The sequence below is a fragment of the Panthera pardus genome, unplaced genomic scaffold (assembly GCF_024362965.1).
Source record: "Panthera pardus isolate Hobbes unplaced genomic scaffold, ASM2436296v1 HiC_scaffold_8, whole genome shotgun sequence".
NCBI classification, from domain to species: Eukaryota; Metazoa; Chordata; class Mammalia; order Carnivora; family Felidae; genus Panthera; species Panthera pardus.
Window position 1 is genome coordinate 96,292,057 of NW_026527013.1, and position 19,587 is coordinate 96,311,643.

The window sequence follows — 19,587 nt, forward strand, 5'->3', positions numbered from 1 at the left end:
CACACAAATACATAACAATGGAATATTATCAGCCACAGACACGAATGCAGTCTTGCCATTTTTAACACTATGGATGGACCTTGAATGAATTTTACTGAGTAAAAAAAGTCAGACAGAGAAAGACCATATGATCAAATACCATATGATTTCACTTATATGTGGAATCTAAAAAGAAAACAAAACAAAAAAAGCAACAAGTCATAGATATAGAGAACAGATTGGTGGCTACCAGAGGCAAGGGGTTTGGGGGTGGGCAAAATGGGTGAAGGGGTCAAGAAGTATTAACTTCCAGTTACAAAATAAATAAGTCATTGGGACATAACATACAGCATGGTGACTATAGTTAATAATACTGTATTGCATATTCTAAAGTTGCTAAGAGAGTAGATTTTAAAGTTCTTACCCAAGGAAAAATTATTCTGTGTACTGGGTGATGGACTTACTATGATCATGTTGCAATATATACAAATATTGAATCATCAGTAAAAAAAACAGACAAAGAAACAAACAAAAAAAACACCACCAAAAGAACCCATCTCACTGTCTTAATTTGGGTTCCCTTGATATTCTAATGCCAGAAGTAAAAAATCCAATTTATGCTTCTTAAGTAGTCTGTGTAAATACTTGTATAGAGAAACTTTTAAACATTTACTTCATCTAATGCTTTACCTCATTCAAGTATATGTATGTAGAACATTTTTTAAAAAGGCCTCCTTGCTTTTTCTATATGGACCCATGTCTTCTTCCTTTTCTTATCTAAGTTGTAACAAGGAAGTGAGATTTCACTGGGGTTTTCAAGAAGGAAATGGTTTAGCTTGGGTTGTGTTATGTTAAAAGGTTCTGGTGTAAAGAATAAATAGAAGGGGAATGTTAGGATGAATCATAAGAAAGGCTGTTTGTTTAGGTTAAAAATAATCTAATACTGGCAAATTTCATATGGTGCAACTCATTACAGAAAGCAGATGGTTAAGGAAAACTGGAGAAGGGCATTAGGTGTGCTTGAGAGTCTAGAAAGGACTGTTTTGTTGTTGTTGTTGTTTTGAGAACTATATAAATTCTGAGTGGGAAGAAACCTTAGAAGTCATCAGGTATGGGGCACCTGGGTGGCTCAGTTGGTTAAGCGTCTGACTCTTGGTTTCAGCTCAGGTCATGCATGATCTCAGGGGTTGTGAGTTTGAACCCTGCGTTGGGCTGTGTACTGGCAGTGCGGAGTCTGCTTGGGATTCTCTCTCTCCTCTCCCTCCCCCTACTCCCCCCCCAAATAAATAAATAAACTTGGGGGGAAAAAAAGAAATCATCTAGTACAACTTCTGCCTTTTATGGACAGCATGACACTGTATTCCATTTTAAGAGATGTGAGTCAAATAATCCACATACTGGAAATTTGGAATTTTGGTGGAGAAAATACTGTAGGAAGAAAAAAAATAGGATTATTTGCAGCATTTTCTATAGAAAAGGAAACTTTGAGAAAGATTTCAAAAATCTTAGCTTAAATCATTCAGAGGTAAGATCAGTGGTGTCCAAGCTTTGCTGCATATTAGAATAACTAATAACCCACAGGCCCTACCCCATTCTAATTAAGTGACAGTATGTGGGGTGGAGCCAGGTGTCAGCAGTGTTAAGAAATCCCCATGTGATTCCAATGTGGAGCAGTGTTTGGGAATCTTTGGCCAAGTGGAGGACACGGTGACAAGAATGGAAAAAGGGGAACTACAGGAACTATTGTAGAAGAAAATTTTTGAAATTTTATTGACCGTTTTTGTGGGAAACAGTAAAGAGTTAGTGATGACCTAAAATCTCATTACTGGGAAATGGATTCTGTTATAATTCAAATTAATGGGACTTTCATGCTGAAGTAAAGATAGAAGAAACTGATCTATATAGTATTTACTGACTAAATTTGTTATTCATTTGGAGAAATTTATACTTTTTGAATTATGTGAAAGGTTTTCACTTATTTTAATTGGTTACAAGACTTATGAAGACTTGAGACCAAAATTTATTATAATATATAATAATAACAATAGCCACATGGTTACTAGTTACAGAACTTATTAGGGTTGCATTTGAGAGTATTTGTTGAATCCTGATTAAAAATATTAATATTCGGAACCTTATAAATCTGTATCTTGACTTTAAGTAAACATTTTCCATAGTTCTTCCATAATGCTTACATATAAAAAGAGTACTGGTAAGAAAAGAGTACTAATGTTAATATTGTTTTATGAATTTTTCTGAGCTTCTGCCTTCTGATATTATTCTTTAAAGATAATTTTTTTTTGTTTGTTTTTAAGGCCCTGATTCTCCTAACTCATAAATACAAATAGGATTCAGCTAGGTTTACTATTACACATGGTTGGTTTAGCTATGCCTTTGACTTTTTTCATGTAAGACAAATATAGGCCAAGAGGACAAAAGATATCTCTGTTGCAGTCAAAACTTGAAAATACATTTGTCTAAATATAAGAAAGTATTTTTGTTTGTATGTTTGATGCATTCCACAAATATTTACTGTATACCTTCTCTTATATAACATTCTGGGAGTTTGTGCAGAATGTTTTCTCACGTGTAAAATACTTCTGTGAAGTAAGATAAATGAATTTGACTTGACTTCTTAGCATCCATGAAAAGACTTCTAAAATTTAGGAAATGGAGAAGGGCTAAATTTGAGAGACATTTTAAAATAATTTAGGACTGAGGATTTTATTGGATGTGGAAGGTGAAGATACTGGGAAAACTGCAGTTTTTAAGTTTTTTTTAAATGATTATTTACTTTTGAGAGAGAGAGAGCGTGAGGAGGGGTCTGGCAGAGAGAGGGAGACAGAAGATCCTAAGCAGGCTCTGCGTTGTCAGCACAAAGCCCATGCAGGGTTCAAACTCAGAAATCGAGAGATCATGACCTGAGCCGAAGTCCCACGCTTAAAGGACTGAGCCATCTATGCACCCCAAGACTGCAGTTTTTTCAGTGAGATTGAAGGTGTTGTGATGTCTTTTCTCAGAATAGATAGCATTTCTTCTTTTGGAAAAAGGGTCTGATCATCAGGGAAATACAAATCAAAACCACACTCAGATATCACCTCACGCCAGTCAGAGTGGCCAAAATGAACAAATCAGGAGACTATAGATGCTGGAGAGGAGGTGGAGAAACGGGACCCCTCTTGCACTGTTGGTGGGAATGCAAAATGGTGCAGCCACTCTGGAAAACAGTGTGGAGGTTCCTCAAAAAATTAAAAATAGACCTACCCTATGACCCAGCAATAGCACTGCTAGGAATTTACCCAAGGAATACAGGAGTACTGATGCATAGGGGCACTTGTACCCCAATGTTTATAGCAGCACTCTCAACAATAGCCAAATTATGGAAAGAGCCTAAATGTCCATCAACTGATGAATGGATAAAGAAATTGTGGTTTATATACACAATGGAGTACTACGTGGCAATGAGAAAGAATGAAATATGGCCCTTTGTAGCAATGTGGATGGAACTGGAGAGTGTGATGCTAAGTGAAATAAGCCATACAGAGAAAGACGGATACCATATGGTTTCACTCTTACGTGGATCCTGAGAAACTTAACAGAAACCCACGGGGGAGGGGAACGAAAAAAAAAAAAAAAGAGGCTAGAGTGGAAGAGAGCCAAAGCATAAGAGACTCTTAAAAACTGAGAACAAACTGAGGGTTGATGGGGAGTGGGAGGGAGGGGAGGGTGGGTGATGGGTATTGAGGAGGGTATCTTTTGGGATGAGCACTGGGTGTTGTATGGAAACCAAGTTGACAATAAACTTCATATATTGAAAAAAAAAAAGAAAAAGGGTCTGATGAAATGTTTTTAAAACTAAAAGAAAAACAGAATGCAGACTATACACTGGATTTTTCTCTCTTCAGTTTGTGATGTGTCTTTTCTTTAGTATTAGCTTCCAAATGGACAGGTATGTGGCAGGCAGCTTGATGTTGTTCGCTGAACTTTAGAAGTTTTTAAAGATAGCTTAAAAATAAATATATACATATATATGTATATTTGATGTCTTAAAGCTATTATCTTTAATATTTTCCTTTTAATAGAAATAAATTTATAAAAATGCCTGTTAAGAATATAACTGCTAAGTAAAAGAAGTAAATAAAAATACTTGGCAGAGTATCACGTATGAAATGTTTGCTTTCTAATTTTGTATTTTTAGCATATGTTAATAATTATATTTCTGTGAATAACATCAGTACGTATTCTTGATCTTTTTCTTTAAAGACAAATGTGTCCATTTGGAATGCTGTTATTATGTAGAAAGTGATTAAAAATACATTATTTCAATCACTTAAATATGTTGTAAATCTGGATTAAAATAATGCCACTTTAATAACCTTCTAGAAAAATCTTTAAATCATTTTCTCAAAATCTCCCTTCATTGTAACCTCACCAGTACTCCACTAGATGGCATTGAAAGCCTGGAAAAAAACAAAACAAAAACAAACACAAACAGGCTTTAAAAGCTATGTTTTATTTAAAACACACAAACACAAACTGATGATGAGCTGGCTGCTTTGATGGATCATTATTGTTGTTCTAGTGGGATTTTAAGAAAATGTACCATTTCCCCACGTAAGCCAACATCTGGCATTTCATTACAGATTTATATGGTATATGTATGGTTTTAGGGTATCTGATCTTGAATCCTTTTCATCTGAAACAAAACTATTTTTGTTCAATGATTTATGATTTTTGTAACACTGATTGCATATTGAAAACTTGATGTTTTGTTCTTCCTTTTAGCTCTGTATAGATTTTGGTAGCTAAACATTTTTTGCTCTCATTTCGAGCTGTAAGGTGTTACTAAGTTTGATAAAACTGTAATTTCCATTTTTAGAATTTATTATAACAGAGTAGCTTTTTTATGTTGATTGACGAAGAAATGTGCAAATAGTTAAAAAGAAAACCACAGCATTTGTCTTGGTAAGATTTGTCTTGGTAAACCTCAATTCATGCTTTACAAGGATAAAATTTCTTTTTTTTCTACCTCATTCCCTCTCAACACAATGCAGTCTGCTATTCAGATATGTAATGTGAACTGTAGTCTAATAAACCAGTCACGGAAATGGAAGTTGGTTTGCATTTCATTTTTTTATTCTGTACATTTTTTGTGGGGTTTTGAAACTTGACTTGTGGAATGAAGATTTTGCATTCATCTTTTTTTGTTTGAATAAAGATCTACTGTTGGAGATTATAAATTTCCAGGCTGTTCTGTGGGTTCAAAAATTAGATTAAATTGCTTTTCAAAATTAAAGAGAAAATTGAATTTAATAATGGTAAGGAGAACTGTGAAGTTGTCATAACCCACTTTTTACACTTACAAAAGTGAATAGAACTGAAAATTTTAACTTGATTTTGTATTTTTAATTTGCATGGTATTTTGTATAATTTAGAAGTAGTGGTTAAATGCAAAATCTGTGGTCTTTTTTTTCTCCTAAACTTGAATATATTCCCTTAAGAGATGAACTCTTAAGTGGGAAATTGTTTTGTAAAGTTATAGCCTATTTCCTTAGAAACCATAATTATACTGGAAATGTTTTATAACACCTTACACTTGAGGGCTCCAATTGTTTCATAGACTTGAATCCCCAGTTCTCATAAAACCTTTTGTTGTTATGTTGAGAGGAAAAATGGCTTGGCTGAAACAAAGATGTTCACTTAAATTTCTGTTATGATTGTTTTTCTTCATTTTTCATAGTTACATTTATGATGTGCATTTTATATGTATGTTCCTATCACTTTATCTCAGAGATGGATCAAAATGGAAAAAAAATAGGCTAGGTAGAATTAGAGGCAATCCTACAGTGTATTGTGACTGCTGGAAAAGACAGCTTCTAAAATATTGACTAACTTCTTTGTTTTCTACCACTTTCCTAAAATAATCCTGCTTGGTTTATTACGTTAAGAATATATTGAATATTTATGCTTACTTTTTTGATATAGTGTCTGGCACAGTGATATGTGTTAAGGTATTTTATTTTTAGTAAAGGGAAAATATGGCTCTAGTGTATATAAAAATATATTATTGGGTTTAAAAAAAATCTCAACTGTTGCATTTTATTGCCTCTTGGTATATATGTAGATGCTCCCGCTGACATTTTTCTACCCTGTGAAGCCACTGTCTGATGTTTAAACTGTCTGATGTTTAACCTGTTGTATGCTTTCCTGCTACACTTTTTACTTGTGCTTTGCTTTGTATTTGCTGCCTTATTTCCCCACATTTCTCAAATTTGAAATTTTGCCTGTTCTATCTTCTCTAAATGGTACCTTTTTCATCAGATGTGAACTCACTGCCCTTTGATACCCCTGTGTTTTGTTTGTACTCCCTTAAGTAATGCCTGGCAGGGGCATTGTTTATTCATCTGACCTTTCCTGTTATTTTAGCTGCTATTTTTTTACTCAGCTTTGTTTCTTTATTACCTAGTATAGAGAATTTTTGTATAGTGGGAATTAAAATAAATGTTAAATTGAAATATGTGACTTGATGGAGAAAGGTATGATAACAGAGCTTTGAAAGTTAACAGATTATTTCTTAATGATAGTATGGAAGAGAGACTTGTTCTGTTCTTGCCATTGTATTTTTGCTTAGTTTTCTTTATTTGAAGTGTAGTGGATTATCATTAACAAGCAAGTTCTGGCACATTTTGATGGTTTGTCATTGACAAATTATTTTTGGATTTTCAAGTTTTTTGGAGCATTTGTACCACTCCAATGATAATATGTATTAGTTACTATGTGACGTAAGATTTATGATAAAATAAAATCCTTTAAAGAATTTTATTAGTAAAAGCAGTCTGTAAGACTGAAATATTTTATTCTCAAACTGAGTTTAAGTATCGAATATTATTGTCACTTTAAAAAAAATCACTTATTTTTATATGGTATAAGAAGTTTCATTTAATATTCTGTTCCCTTGATTTTGCATTTTAATTTTTTTTGTAGGAAATCTTCTGTTCATTTTGTTTATGTAAAGTTTTGCCTCGTACATATATGTTGACTTGCAAAATTGGTTCGAGGTGAAGAAGTATGTATTTTTGTACATCACCAATCCTAGGAAACCAGTTTATATAATGGCAAAATTATGGAGTATTTGTGTTGAGAATGTACAATCTAGCTGTTTCTGTTTATTTTTCTAATTTACATGCTTAAAGTATTCCTAAAATCATTTAACACTTATTATTATTTCTAGTTAGAAGAGACATTTTATTAAGACTTTATGGAAAGTTTTGACTGTCAAAACAACATATTGTCTTTTCCTTTCTTTTTGTTCTCCTTTTTTTTTCATACAATTCACTGGATAAATTAATTTTAGTTAGATCAGTGATTGTTATCTACAATGTGCCTTGGCACTGTGGAGCATAATGATGGAGAATAAGGACAAATCTCAGTTCTCCAAAGGTGTATAATCAAATTGAGCAGGCAGCACTAACAGTAGTGAAACATTTAGAGAATGATTAGGTAGAAGCAGAGTCTGGCAGCCTGCAGGTGCATTGGGATTAAAAGGAACGAGGTGATTGGGATGTAGGCACAATGGAGTTTGTCTGAATGAGTTCGGATGTATTGTTTTCACACAGGAGCCACTAAATTGTCTGAAAGGAGAGGGTATTTTATAGGGATATAATGCCAATGTCCTTAGTCTAGGTTACTTAGAGTGTCATGTGTTATGTGTCTGTTCTTTGAAATTCTATGGGTTTGTCTGCTCTCTGTGATATAATTGCTTAGTTCTCCAAGAACGAATGGCATTTGACCTTTTATATACATATACAGATTGTACTCCTTTTACAGATTCATTACATTTTGTAGAATGTACACTTGTGAGATATTTATAACTGAAATTGTGTTTTCCCTTTGACATTCTTAATAACTTTGGATATTTGTTTCACTGTCATCGTATGTGTATGTTTGTCCTTTACAGATGAAAAAAAAATTAGGCACAGAGAGACTAAATTACCCAAAGCTAATACCAGAGTTGTAACTAAAACCTAAGTGTCTTTACCTTCAGATCAATTAATCAGGTAGTGTATAGAGAACTTCAACATGGAGTTAGATATCCTTGGCATTTATACATTTAAGATGAAAGTATTCATTCATTGCAATCTATTTGAATTTTTGCTTGACTTCGTACTTGATGTTTTCAATCTTAGCAGTTTTTATAATATTAAAAAAAAATTTTTTTTTGAATGGTACCAACTACATTTGTTTGTTAGTGGTGCTGTGAAATTCCCAGGGAGGAAATTCCTAGGGAGGATATTGCCATATCCTGACTTGGGTCTTTTTCCCTACCTCAGTTTGCAGCATCTGAAGCTGGTATTTCAAATGCCTATGGACTTTTAGGGAGGGAGATTTCCAGGAATATCTGATCTTGTTTTCTTTTTTTTTATTAAATTTTTTTTAATGTTTATTTATTCTTGAGACAGAGACAGAGCATGAACGGGGAGGGGCAGAGAGAGAGGGAGACACAGAATCTGAAACAGGCTCCAGGCTCTGAGCTGTCAGCACAGAGCCCAACGCAGGGCTCGAACCCACGAACTGTGAGATCATGACCTGAGCTGAAGTCGGATGCTCAACTGACTGAGCCACCCAGGCGCCCCTGATCTTGTTTTCTATTTCATGTCTCACTCATTTCAAATTTTTATTAAATGCTTGGAGGTTGCCCATGAGTAGGTTAGTTGGAAACCTTTCTATAAGTAGTATGGTTTTAACCCAGGTCTGTTCCTCAGCTTCATTGTCCAGGGTGTTATGTAGATTAGTGTGTTTGTTGTAGACCCTCCCCCCCCCCCCCCCCCCCCCCCCCCCCCCCCCGCCAATGCAGCTTCTTCTGTTAGGACACAGGGTTTCTTACTTTACTTATAGTATTTGATTGCATACTATGTCAGTGATGACTGTGTCTTTGACCTTTTTTGGTTAGTATATTTTATAAGTTGAGTTTTGGTACAGAAGAGGTATTTTCTTTTCCATGCACTCTTAATTATGCAGATTTGATGTTTGTGTGACTTTGCCTTCTCTTTTAAATTTATTGGAATTTTAAACAGTTAGTTTTTCTCTTGAGTTTCAGATTTATTGCTCTAATATTTTCTTTTAGCTTGAATCTGAGAGGAGATAATTTTATAATTAATCACTTTACATATTTAAAATATAAATTAAAGCCTAAAAGATATATAAGCTAGGTTTTTTTTATAAATGAAAACTATGCCCTATAATAAAATAATCTAGAGTTTCTCTGTTTGAAAAATAATGTTCTCTAATAGACATTATAATTTTTGCATATTTAATCAATGGTGATTTATTAAGAATTTTTGTTAAATGTTATTTTAGTGACTGTAAAATTATTTTAAATATTAGTTCCTTTTGTGTTCTTAAATATATTTGAGATTAATATGAATAAAAAAATCAAAGGGTGATATTGTTATATGTGTATAAAAATAATGTTGGTTAATTAGTGTGGCAGAGAGGGGGTATCTGAATTAATGAAACTTCCAGTTAACTGAAGGTTTATCCAATTATGCAGTAAAATTGAGAGGATAAGGATGCTGACATTAGGGGTAGGGATTTGTCTGTCAGGCTCTTTTTAGTTGTGTAAGTCCACAGAAGCCCTGTTCTATATCATTAAGAAGAAAGCATTTTATCAAATACAGAGCTTTAGGTTCATAATCAGATTATTAACTGTGGTATCAGCACCCTTTGAAGGAATCCTCATAGGATTACAGAGCTAAACTTGCAGTCTTTTCTGGAGCCAGTATGTCTTAGCCAAGCAGTGAGATTGCCAGCACGGGGAAGAATGTTTGCTCTGCTCAGGGTTCTAATGCTGACGGTGACCCCACAAGTCCTTGAGGCATTCCCTGGTTATCTGTGCTGAGACGGATTTTAGAATGTTAAATGATGAAAATATGTATATATGTACAACAGATTACATAGACACTTTGTTTTTTCCTTTTGTTAAACTTCTAAATTCTTTTACCTACCAGTTGACACACACAGAATTGAAAATAAAATCTGAATCTCTAACCCTCCCCTTTTTTTTTTCTCCGATAGATGAATAGTTTTTAGTGTTTTAGTAGTCCTAATTTTCGATGAACCTTCATGGTTTCTGTCAGTTTGTCTCCTTGCTCAGAATGGGTCCCCAGGAGATTTGTGATTGTTAAAATAGATGATTATTTATTTCCATACAGGTAGAATTATAATAGCTACAAGTACTTTAATTGTGATTTTTTTCCTTAAAGGAGGAATTCCGAGAACTTCGAGAACAGCCTAGTGACCCTCAAGCTGAACAAGAACTAATTAATAGTATTGAACAAGTATATTTTTCTACGGACTCATTTGATATTGTTAAATATGAGCTGGAGGTAAAAAAAAATTCATTAAAACCTATCTAAACTCTGTCTTGTTCAGTGACTGAATTTATGGATGAGAGTTGAATACTTTTTAGGGGTGTTCTTTATTTTTCTTTCTTCCTCTTTCTCTCTGTCTGTCTTAATACCAGGACTGGTCTCTGATGACCATATTATGATTAAATGAACTGTCCACATTGTTTTTACACTGAAATTATTTTAGAAAATGTAAAATTAAGTGCTGCTGTAGAATATTGGTCCAGGAAACGTTTCTATATTTTTGGTTTTTAACTTTTAGCCTACAATATGTTGATATGCTGCCTTTTATTTTATTTTATTTTATATTTATATTATTATAAATATATTATTATATATATTTATATTTATATTATTTTATCTTACTTTATATTGTTTAAATATATTTAGAAAAGTTCTAAGACTTTCAATCCTGAATGTTTCTTTTTCTTTTAGCTTGCTTTTCTTTCTTTCTTTCTTTCTTTCTTTCTTTCTTTCTTTCTTTCTTTCTTTCTTTCTTTCTTTCTTTCTTTCTTTCTTTTAGAGAGCAAGTTGGGGAGGGGCAGAGAGAGAGAGAGAGAAAGAATCCCAGGCAGTCTGCACACTGTCAGTGCAGAGCCCTATGCGGGGCTTGAATTCATGAACTATGAGATCATGACTGAGCCGAAGTCAGATGCTTAAGCAGCTAAGCCACCCAGGTGCCCCTCATGAATGTATCTTTACATAATTGTTTAGCCATGATAAAGACCTCTATGCCATAATGTTTATAATGTTGTCATTTTAAATTTATAGGAAGTTCAGAAAAGAATAGTCAATTTTGATTTTAGATGAAACCAAATACAGTATGCATATTTACTTTATACGCAGGATGTACATAGTCAGCCCCCACTCATTCTGAAGTTTCATCAATCTATTGATTGAGACTTGGAGTCTAACTTGGAGTTTCTGGTATACACAGTGGCATGTATTTTTGCTAGTTTCCCATACTACCTTCTGAAAGCTGATGTGTAATCTAGAATGCACTCCAGCAACTATCACTCTCACACTGTAGCATGTAGTTACTATTCATAGTGTTTCAGAGGGGAAATATATTTTGAATTCTGTTGTAGGCAATAGGGATATACCTGTGGCTGGTAGAGAGGGTGGTTAGGATGAGGGACTTTCTCTTGTTCTCCTGTCCTATAGGGCTGTGTGAGGGATGGAACTTGAGCACCAGTGGGTTGGCTAACAAAGGTGTGTAGGGTTTTGTGTCTGAAGTCTAGTGGGGAGATTGGGGAGGCCAAGAGGAGTGGGTGGGAATGGGATGTGACACTGTTTATAAGTCAGAGGTATGTAGGTAAATGAAACAAAAGTAAGCTATTTTTTTACTCTTTATTTGTGGGTATCTTTTAGAAGCTCCCTCCTATTCTCAATTTGCAAGAATTAGAGGAGTACAGAGACAAATTGAAACAACAGCAAGCTGCAGTAAGTAAAAAACACCTTTCTTTTTGACATGACTAAATGAGACACAGCAGAGAGGTGTAATGTTTGCAGATTTTATGGTTTAACTTAATATATTAAACAAATATTATTTAACATGACTCAGACTCAGTGATACATTTATTTTAAAATTTATTCAGCTTCTCACATTACCTTAATATAGATTTGCTAGTTCTTTCTCTGGAATCTTAAATGTGATCAAAGAATTTTGAACTTTTTTTTAGATTGCTAAATATCTTTTCCCCACTTACGGTTTCTTATCTCAGAATAAAGGCCCCCACTTCTAGTTGAAAGAGGCCCATAGAGAATAGAGAGTTAAGATTCAGAAAGTCTGAATTGTAGTCACTGATTAATTGTGTAGCATTGGGTACGTCGCCTAGCCTTGCTAAATCGATTTCATGTTCTCTGTGAAGCAGTGCATTAGGCCTGCATTTTCTCTGATGCTGTAAAATTCTTTGATTCTGTGATTTTCCTTGCATTAGGCTGAGCTCTTTTAATAATACTCAGACTATACTGTAGAAGATTAATGTTAGTATGTGGTCTTGTTAATTTTTTTAATAGTAACGGAGCACTAGTAATAAATGTATCTGAATTTAAGATGTGATTTTTAATAATACATCTGACAAATAAAGGAAGATGTACTTCTCTTTCTTTTGTGTTATACTCAGTGGTCTCAGTGGGTGCTGGGATCTCCCTGGGGGTAGCAGCAGTGGTCTGTGAAAGGGACTTGACCAGTAGAGGGTTGTGTGGTAAAAGTGTGTTGTGATTTTGGAGAACTAGATTTCAGCGGATGGTGGCATCTCTTGCCTTCTGTTGGTTTCAGCATGTTTAAATATGTGCGTGTCTATCTTGTACTTGATGTGGTAGTATTCTTTGGGGAAAGAATCCCACCACAAGGGCTATACTGCATAATGACCTTTGGAATTTGGTAAACCTGGGCTTGAATCCCAGCCTTGTAACTTACTGTGGGGGCTGTGAGTGAGTTACTACTATATTTAAGATTACTCATCTGGAAAATGAGGAAGCATGTAATTCATTTTAATATATTGTCATGAGTAGTAACGGAGATAATATAGGGAATGCACTTAGTACGCTGCCTGGCACAGTGCAGACTAACAACTCTATCATCTATTTTAAACTATTTATTTATGTACGTATTTTTTAATACATTTTGGTAATGTTTATTTTTGAGAGAGATAAAGACAGAGAGAGAGAGAGAGAGAGAGAGAGCAAGCAGGGGAGAGGCAGAGAGAGAGGGAGACAGACACAGAATACCAAGCAGGCTCCAGGCTCTGAGCTGTCAGCACAGAGTCTGACGTGGGTCTTGAACTCATGAACAGTGAGATCATGACCTGAGCCGAAGTCAGACGCTTTACCAACTGAGCCACCCAGGTGCCCCTATTTTAAACTTAAAAAAAAAAAAAAAACAAAAACAATTTGGTAAAATTAGGTGAGTTTCTGTCTGGGAACATCTATACATATTCATATGTATACAAATTCAAAGGAGTTAAAATCTAGAAGGATGAATGCAATAATTGAATGTATGTGTAATGCTTTGTTCTCAGTTGGCTTGGGAAGGGGAAGGGAAACTCAACTAATTGAGTTTCTTGAGCATCAAGGCTAAAAATGTCTTGGATGTGCCATGCTCCATGGTACCTGTAGTGTAGGCTAGTAGGTACCCCTGAAATTGTGAAATGAGAGTCTCATATTCAAAATCATTATAATTCTAATTTGTATAACATACTAACAATTTTCATGGAATTGACCAAGGACACCTTAGGTATGTTCATAACATTAAAAAAAAAAAATCCAAAAACATGTTTTCCGGTTTTCAGAAATAGAGGACCAAATTACTGTTTGTCTTTTTATGTGGTACAGAGGGTCTGAAGGGTTCAGGATAATCTCTGTTTCCCAGATACTGTCTCCATAAATTCAGCTGATTAGATATTTGTCTTATGTGTTCATCTTTTGAAAGCAAATCTTGTGCCCTTAAAGATGTTATACTTTTGTACATACTAGTTAAATCACTTGATACTGATATTATTAACAGTAGTAATGACCATTTATTGAGTTTCTATTAAGGATTAAGTACTGTGCTCTCTGTTATACCTCTTTTACTAATTTCATAGCCCAAAGCATGCTAGAAGTTATTGTGAAGACCTATGGAATATTCTTGCAAAAATTCAAAATGTAAAGTGGAACAGGAAGCATGTGGCTTTTTCTTTTACTTCCTTTGATTGCATGTTTTTATAGGTCTCTAAAAAAGTAGCAGATTTAATCCTTGAAAAACAGCCTGCTTATGTAAAGGTAGGATGATATTTGTTATTTTTAATAGTAAAATTTAAAAAATGCTTTAGTGACTTATACTTGAAACTGTTGAAGTAATTTATTGTCTTGTTTGTAGTTATTCTGTAGCAACATATCGACTCTATTTGGGGTGTAGGAGGGCCTTTTTATGTATGTTTTTCTCTCTTATTTGGGGAATTTACCAAACTGAAGAAGTGAAAGTTTTATTGATGATTCTAAAGCAATCTTTTTGGTTTGTTCAAACTTTAGAAGGCCCAGTGAAAATTGCTTCTGTGTACTTTGTAACATATAGATCATTAATACTGCTCAATGGCAGTGTAACAATCTGTCTTTAAAATATAATAAAATTGGAATCTTATAGCTGAATCTATCTTTGTATCTGAAAATCAGAGACTTCAGAATCCATTGAAATATCCAGCAGTGTTCAAATGAAGACATCCATTGTCATAGCATCTTAGCAAACAGAAATCATATTTGTCATATCCTTGATTATCTCCGGAAGTTCTGTTGGGTAGAAACGTTTCAGTAGATGTATTATTAGTACTTGTTTATGCTTGTAAAATGGGTTTGGTCTAGATTTCCTTATAAGCAATATTGACTAAATATTTTATCATATGTCATTATGAAAATCATTTGGAAGTAGTTATTTTAACTTATTTTGTGAAAAATATACCAACAACTTTTAAGTTTAGGTATTTTTGTTGCTACTTTGTTTCCCAAGCAAGCTTTTCTTTGAAACCCACTAAAGTTTTTGTTAGAGCATCATATGAATAATAAAAAAAAATAAAACCTCCAACAATAACCTATACCTAATTTTCCTTAGGAACTTGAAAGAGTTACCTCATTACAGACAGGTCTTCAGTTAGCTGCTGTCATCTGCACAAATGGGAGAAGGTATTATATATATATTTTTTTTTTTTTAATTTTTTTTTCAACGTTTTTATTTATTTTTGGGACAGAGAGAGACAGAGCATGAACGGGGGAGGGGCAGAGAGAGAGGGAGACACAGAATCGGAAACAGGCTCCAGGCTCCGAGCCATCAGCCCAGAGCCCGACGCGGGGCTCGAACTCACGGACCGTGAGATCGTGACCTGGCTGAAGTCGGACGCTTAACCGACTGCGCCACCCAGGCGCCCCAGGAGAAGGTATTATATTTGATGGTATTTTGTTTTTTAAGATGGAAAAACATTTTAAGAAAAATTGCAAAACCATTGTTGATAATTGATTTTTTTATTATGAGTATGTTTTTTAGAATACCATTCATTAACTGAACATATATTATGATTTAAAAGCTGCACTAAGAAGGTATGTGTGAAATGAAATATCTGTAAGTTTAGTTATGGCTTTAACATACTACTGTTTTTATATTGCTTAGGTTAGTGCTTCTCAAAATATAAGGATCAGTATTTTTTTCTTTAAAATTCCAACTTATTACAGACTATTTTTATAAAATGCAATAAAAACAAAATTCTAAGAAAATAACAAAATAACCAAAAATATATAAAATATAGTCTCAGTTTTTTAATTATTCATCAAACATAAAATCATTATGTCAGTTTTTGCTCTAAGTGGTTTTTTAATATTTACTCTCAATTTCTGTACTTTTATTGTGATGAATAAATAACAATTTGAGGATTGGCACCAGTCCACCCACCATGCTTTGAGTAGCGCTGGTTTATTTTATTTTATTTTATTTTTTTAAATGTTTATTTATTTTTGAGAGAAACAGAGAGACAGAGTGTGAGCAGGGGAGAGGCAGAGAGAGAGGGAGACACAGAATCTGAAGCAGGCTCCAGGCTCCGAGGTGTCAGCACAGAGCCCGACGCGGGGCTCGAACTCACGAACTGTGAGATCATGACCTGAGCCGAAGTTGGATGCTAAACCAACTGAGCCACCCAGGCGCCCCAGAGTAGCGCTGGCTTAGATTGAGCCGTTGAATAAATTTGTCAAATAGTAGTCATAATCCCTGATTTTAAGGGTAATCGAGGATACTACCTCATCAGTTGCCTAATTGTTCTGTATGAATAGTATTCTTATTATAATAGAAAAGTATAACTGTTCTTTACTTTTGCAGACACTTGAATATTGCCAAGGAAGGTTTTACTCAAGCTAGTTTAGGCCTTCTTGCAAATCAAAGGAAACGTCAGTTGCTGATTGGACTTCTGAAATCTCTGAGAACCATAAAAACATTGGTATGTACAGGTTACTATTTAAAAATTAAAACTTAATTTTATGGTTAAAACAGATTTAACCTTTGATTGTTGTTTTTCTTCAGCAAAGAACAGATGTGCGCTTAAGTGAAATGCTAGAGGTAAGTAAACAAAATTTGAAAATTTCACCATCTTGATGATATTAAACAGAAAAATTATAGTGGAAAACATTCAGATGTGCATTTTTTTCAAATTGCTATATGGCATAAAGAACATTTTTTAGACATGTAAATTTACTTGCTCTAGAGCATTTTTCTATTGACATATTTCATTTAGAAAAGTTTATTTGGGAAAATGTTTACTTTGTAGCATTGTGGGAATGTTAACTTCAGTCACCCAAATAGCAATAAAATTATCTTTTGTATCAAATATATAGTAGTGATTTAAGGAATATATCATACTTGAGTTATGTTTGGTATCTCATATATTAATCGGTTTTCTGAGTGAGCCATCTGTAATCCCTGCGTAACTTCTAAACTTTGAATTGAGAAATGCATGTGAAAATTTCATTTGGGGGGCCCCTGGGTGGCTCAGTCGGTTAAGTGTCCGACTTTGGCTCAGGTCATAGTCTCACGGTCTGAGAGTTCAAGCCCTACGTTGGGCTCTGTGCTGACAGCTCAGAGCCTGGAGCCTGCTTTGGATTCTGTGTCTCCCTCTCTCTCTGCCCCTCCCCTGCTCATGCTCTGTGTGTGTGTCTCTCTCTCTCTCAAAAATAAATAACATTAAAAATAATTAAAAAAAAAGAAAATTTTATTTGACATTAAGTTAGTGTTTAGGTGATAAAAACATTCCAAGGCTATTAATGAATATTTCACTTTTTTCTAGTTTTGTTTTAAAATATTTATTGGTTTCTTGGTGGTAGGACTGTTGAATGTTGATTACAAGTGAAATTCATGCTGTTTTGAAACATTTTATGTAAACATTACTGAAAGAAGATATGTTAACAGTTAAAGAACAGCTTCCCTGTGAAGCAGCTTATTATTCTGTATAGGCTTTATCCACATGTCATGATCTTAAAGGCTGTTACTGTGTATATAAGGGTGGAGAATATTTTGTCTACACATACATTTTAGGCTTGGAACTAGTTGTCTTTTTATATTTTATTATTTATCTATCATTGGTATTCTAATCCTTATTTAAGAGGAATTAAAATTTTCTGGTTCTCTAACTTTTGGATGGAGTGTAAACGGAGATTAGTTGTTTTTCAAGGGAAACATTTTAGGAAAAATGTTTCCTGTCTAATGACTTCTATTGTTATCTTAAGGAGGAAGACTATCCAGGAGCTATTCAGTTGTGCCTGGAATGTCAGAAAGCCGCCAGCACTTTTAAACATTATAGTTGCATAAGGTAAGGTAATGTAAAAATTTTAAAGCTCACTCTATTGCCAGTTTTTAACATAGGAGCTAGCTGTGTAACATAGAATGTTAACAAACATTGAAAATTAACATTAAGTGGTATGTTCTGTTTTAACATTCTTGTTCATAAATGGGCAGTACGATGAAATTATAAATAATAATTCTTAAGGTGGGAAAGATTAGATACTTTTTAATCCTACCCTTTCTTGTCACTTCATTCAAACTCTTTATATATATATATATATATATATATATATATATATATATATATATATATAGTATATACATATATTATTTCCAGTATATGGAATAGTAGAGAAGAATAATGTATCTGTTTACGTTTCTCTTGCATCTCTTGGGAATTTTTCCTACTTAACTTTGCCCAGCTTATAAATATTGAGAGTGTTACCACAGTTTGTTTTTCAGATCCAGATGGTTCAAGTGTTTGGTCCTGATAAGAATTATTTTGGAAAACTTAAGTGTGTTTTAATTTTATGTAATAATCATCTTTGTCATATTTAAGTGATTATGTATTTAAGGTGTTACATCTTTAGTTATTTATAAAATGTACAATGTTAACATGGCCACTGCAGCCTTTGTTATTAGTTCTGCTTTATTAATGGGTTTTTGGTCTGCTTAAAATGAAGGTTTTGCATTGCCGGTGGCAGTCCCTTGGGGAGGCTCAATCCCCAGGTGTAGTTTCCATCATTCCTCTAAAACCATCACAAATAAACATACACTCTAAGTAAAATAGTGTGCTTGCCAAGCAAACCCAGTTTCAAATTAAATTCATACCTGTCCTAGAATATACAGCCCCTCAGTCTCACCTGTATGGAAATTCTGGCCGTCATTGAACATGATGCATTGATGTTGTAGATGTTGATTGTTAGTATCTGAAAAATAAAAGGATTATGGTAGATGAAAACATTAATATAGCTTTAATTAAATTTTTTCTTTTAATATACTCCCACATCATAGGTCTCTGCAGGATGTGGGAAAGGAGCTAGCAATTTCCCTGCAAGAGATGCTATTTAAATATTTGTGGTATTTTTTTTTCTTTAGGATCATGCATACTGAAGCAACACTTTTTATTTGATTAGGAAATGCATAGTTAGATAGTTCCAGTGATATTTTGTTTTTATCCATTGTGACACTGATTAACTGTCACTATTAAAAACTTTGATTATGTTATTTAGATTTTTAAAATTTAAATTGAGTGATTAGAGAGTTAGCTTTGATATGTTGCATGTATTTGACAATTTCTAACAAGGCTTTCTGGGTCCTGAAGAGCATAGCACACATTTAGTTTGTTTTGTGGTGATCAGTTATAGTGAGAGCGCTTATGTATGATTGGGTGAACATAATTCAGATGGTTATACATTACTGTTCATTATATGCCAGGCGCTTTGTTTTGGAATTGGCTGAATAGTGATGAATTACACATAATGTAATCAGGATAAGGCCGAAGGACTGAAGAAGGCATAGTGGGATGAGGCCTTAGGGAGATGGGAGTGGAACATACAGGGGAAGCATTGAGATCGAACTCTCCTTAGAGGTCAAGACTAAGGGGGGCCTGAAGGAGGGGCATAGGAGTTAGCTAAGACAAGGTATGAGGGTTGTAGATAGTACATTCTGAGTATAATGGTGAAATCTTTGTTGCAGAGATAACAAGCAAAATGAGGATTGAAAATATCTATCTATTGGATTTATAGCAACAAAGAAATCATAGCTGACTTTGTTGGGACAGTTTGCTTGAAGCAGAAGTATAGGATGAGGAAATTTTATAAAGAAGGGAGATGTGTAATTGAGGGGGGAAAGCTGAATATCTGAAAATCTATGGGAAAGTGAGAGGTTGAAAATAAAATAGAACAT

The 19,587-nt window shown here is 34.1% G+C and overlaps 1 protein-coding gene across 3 annotated transcripts in view; it reads left to right on the top strand.

Annotated features, from left to right (window-relative positions):
- Window positions 1-19,587, top strand: part of VPS50 (VPS50 subunit of EARP/GARPII complex) — a 139,374-nt gene that overhangs the window by 11,532 nt on the left and 108,255 nt on the right. For 2 of the 3 annotated variants that reach the window (XM_019443319.2, XM_019443318.2), the window contains 7 exons: window positions 10,242-10,364; window positions 11,757-11,828; window positions 14,097-14,150; window positions 14,974-15,044; window positions 16,225-16,342; window positions 16,426-16,461; window positions 17,625-17,707. In XM_019443319.2, coding sequence (XP_019298864.1) covers window positions 10,242-10,364; window positions 11,757-11,828; window positions 14,097-14,150; window positions 14,974-15,044; window positions 16,225-16,342; window positions 16,426-16,461; window positions 17,625-17,707 — 557 coding nt within the window. The remainder of the gene's footprint in view (window positions 1-10,241; window positions 10,365-11,756; window positions 11,829-14,096; window positions 14,151-14,973; window positions 15,045-16,224; window positions 16,343-16,425; window positions 16,462-17,624; window positions 17,708-19,587) is intronic. The other variant, XM_019443320.2, reaches the window with a different exon arrangement.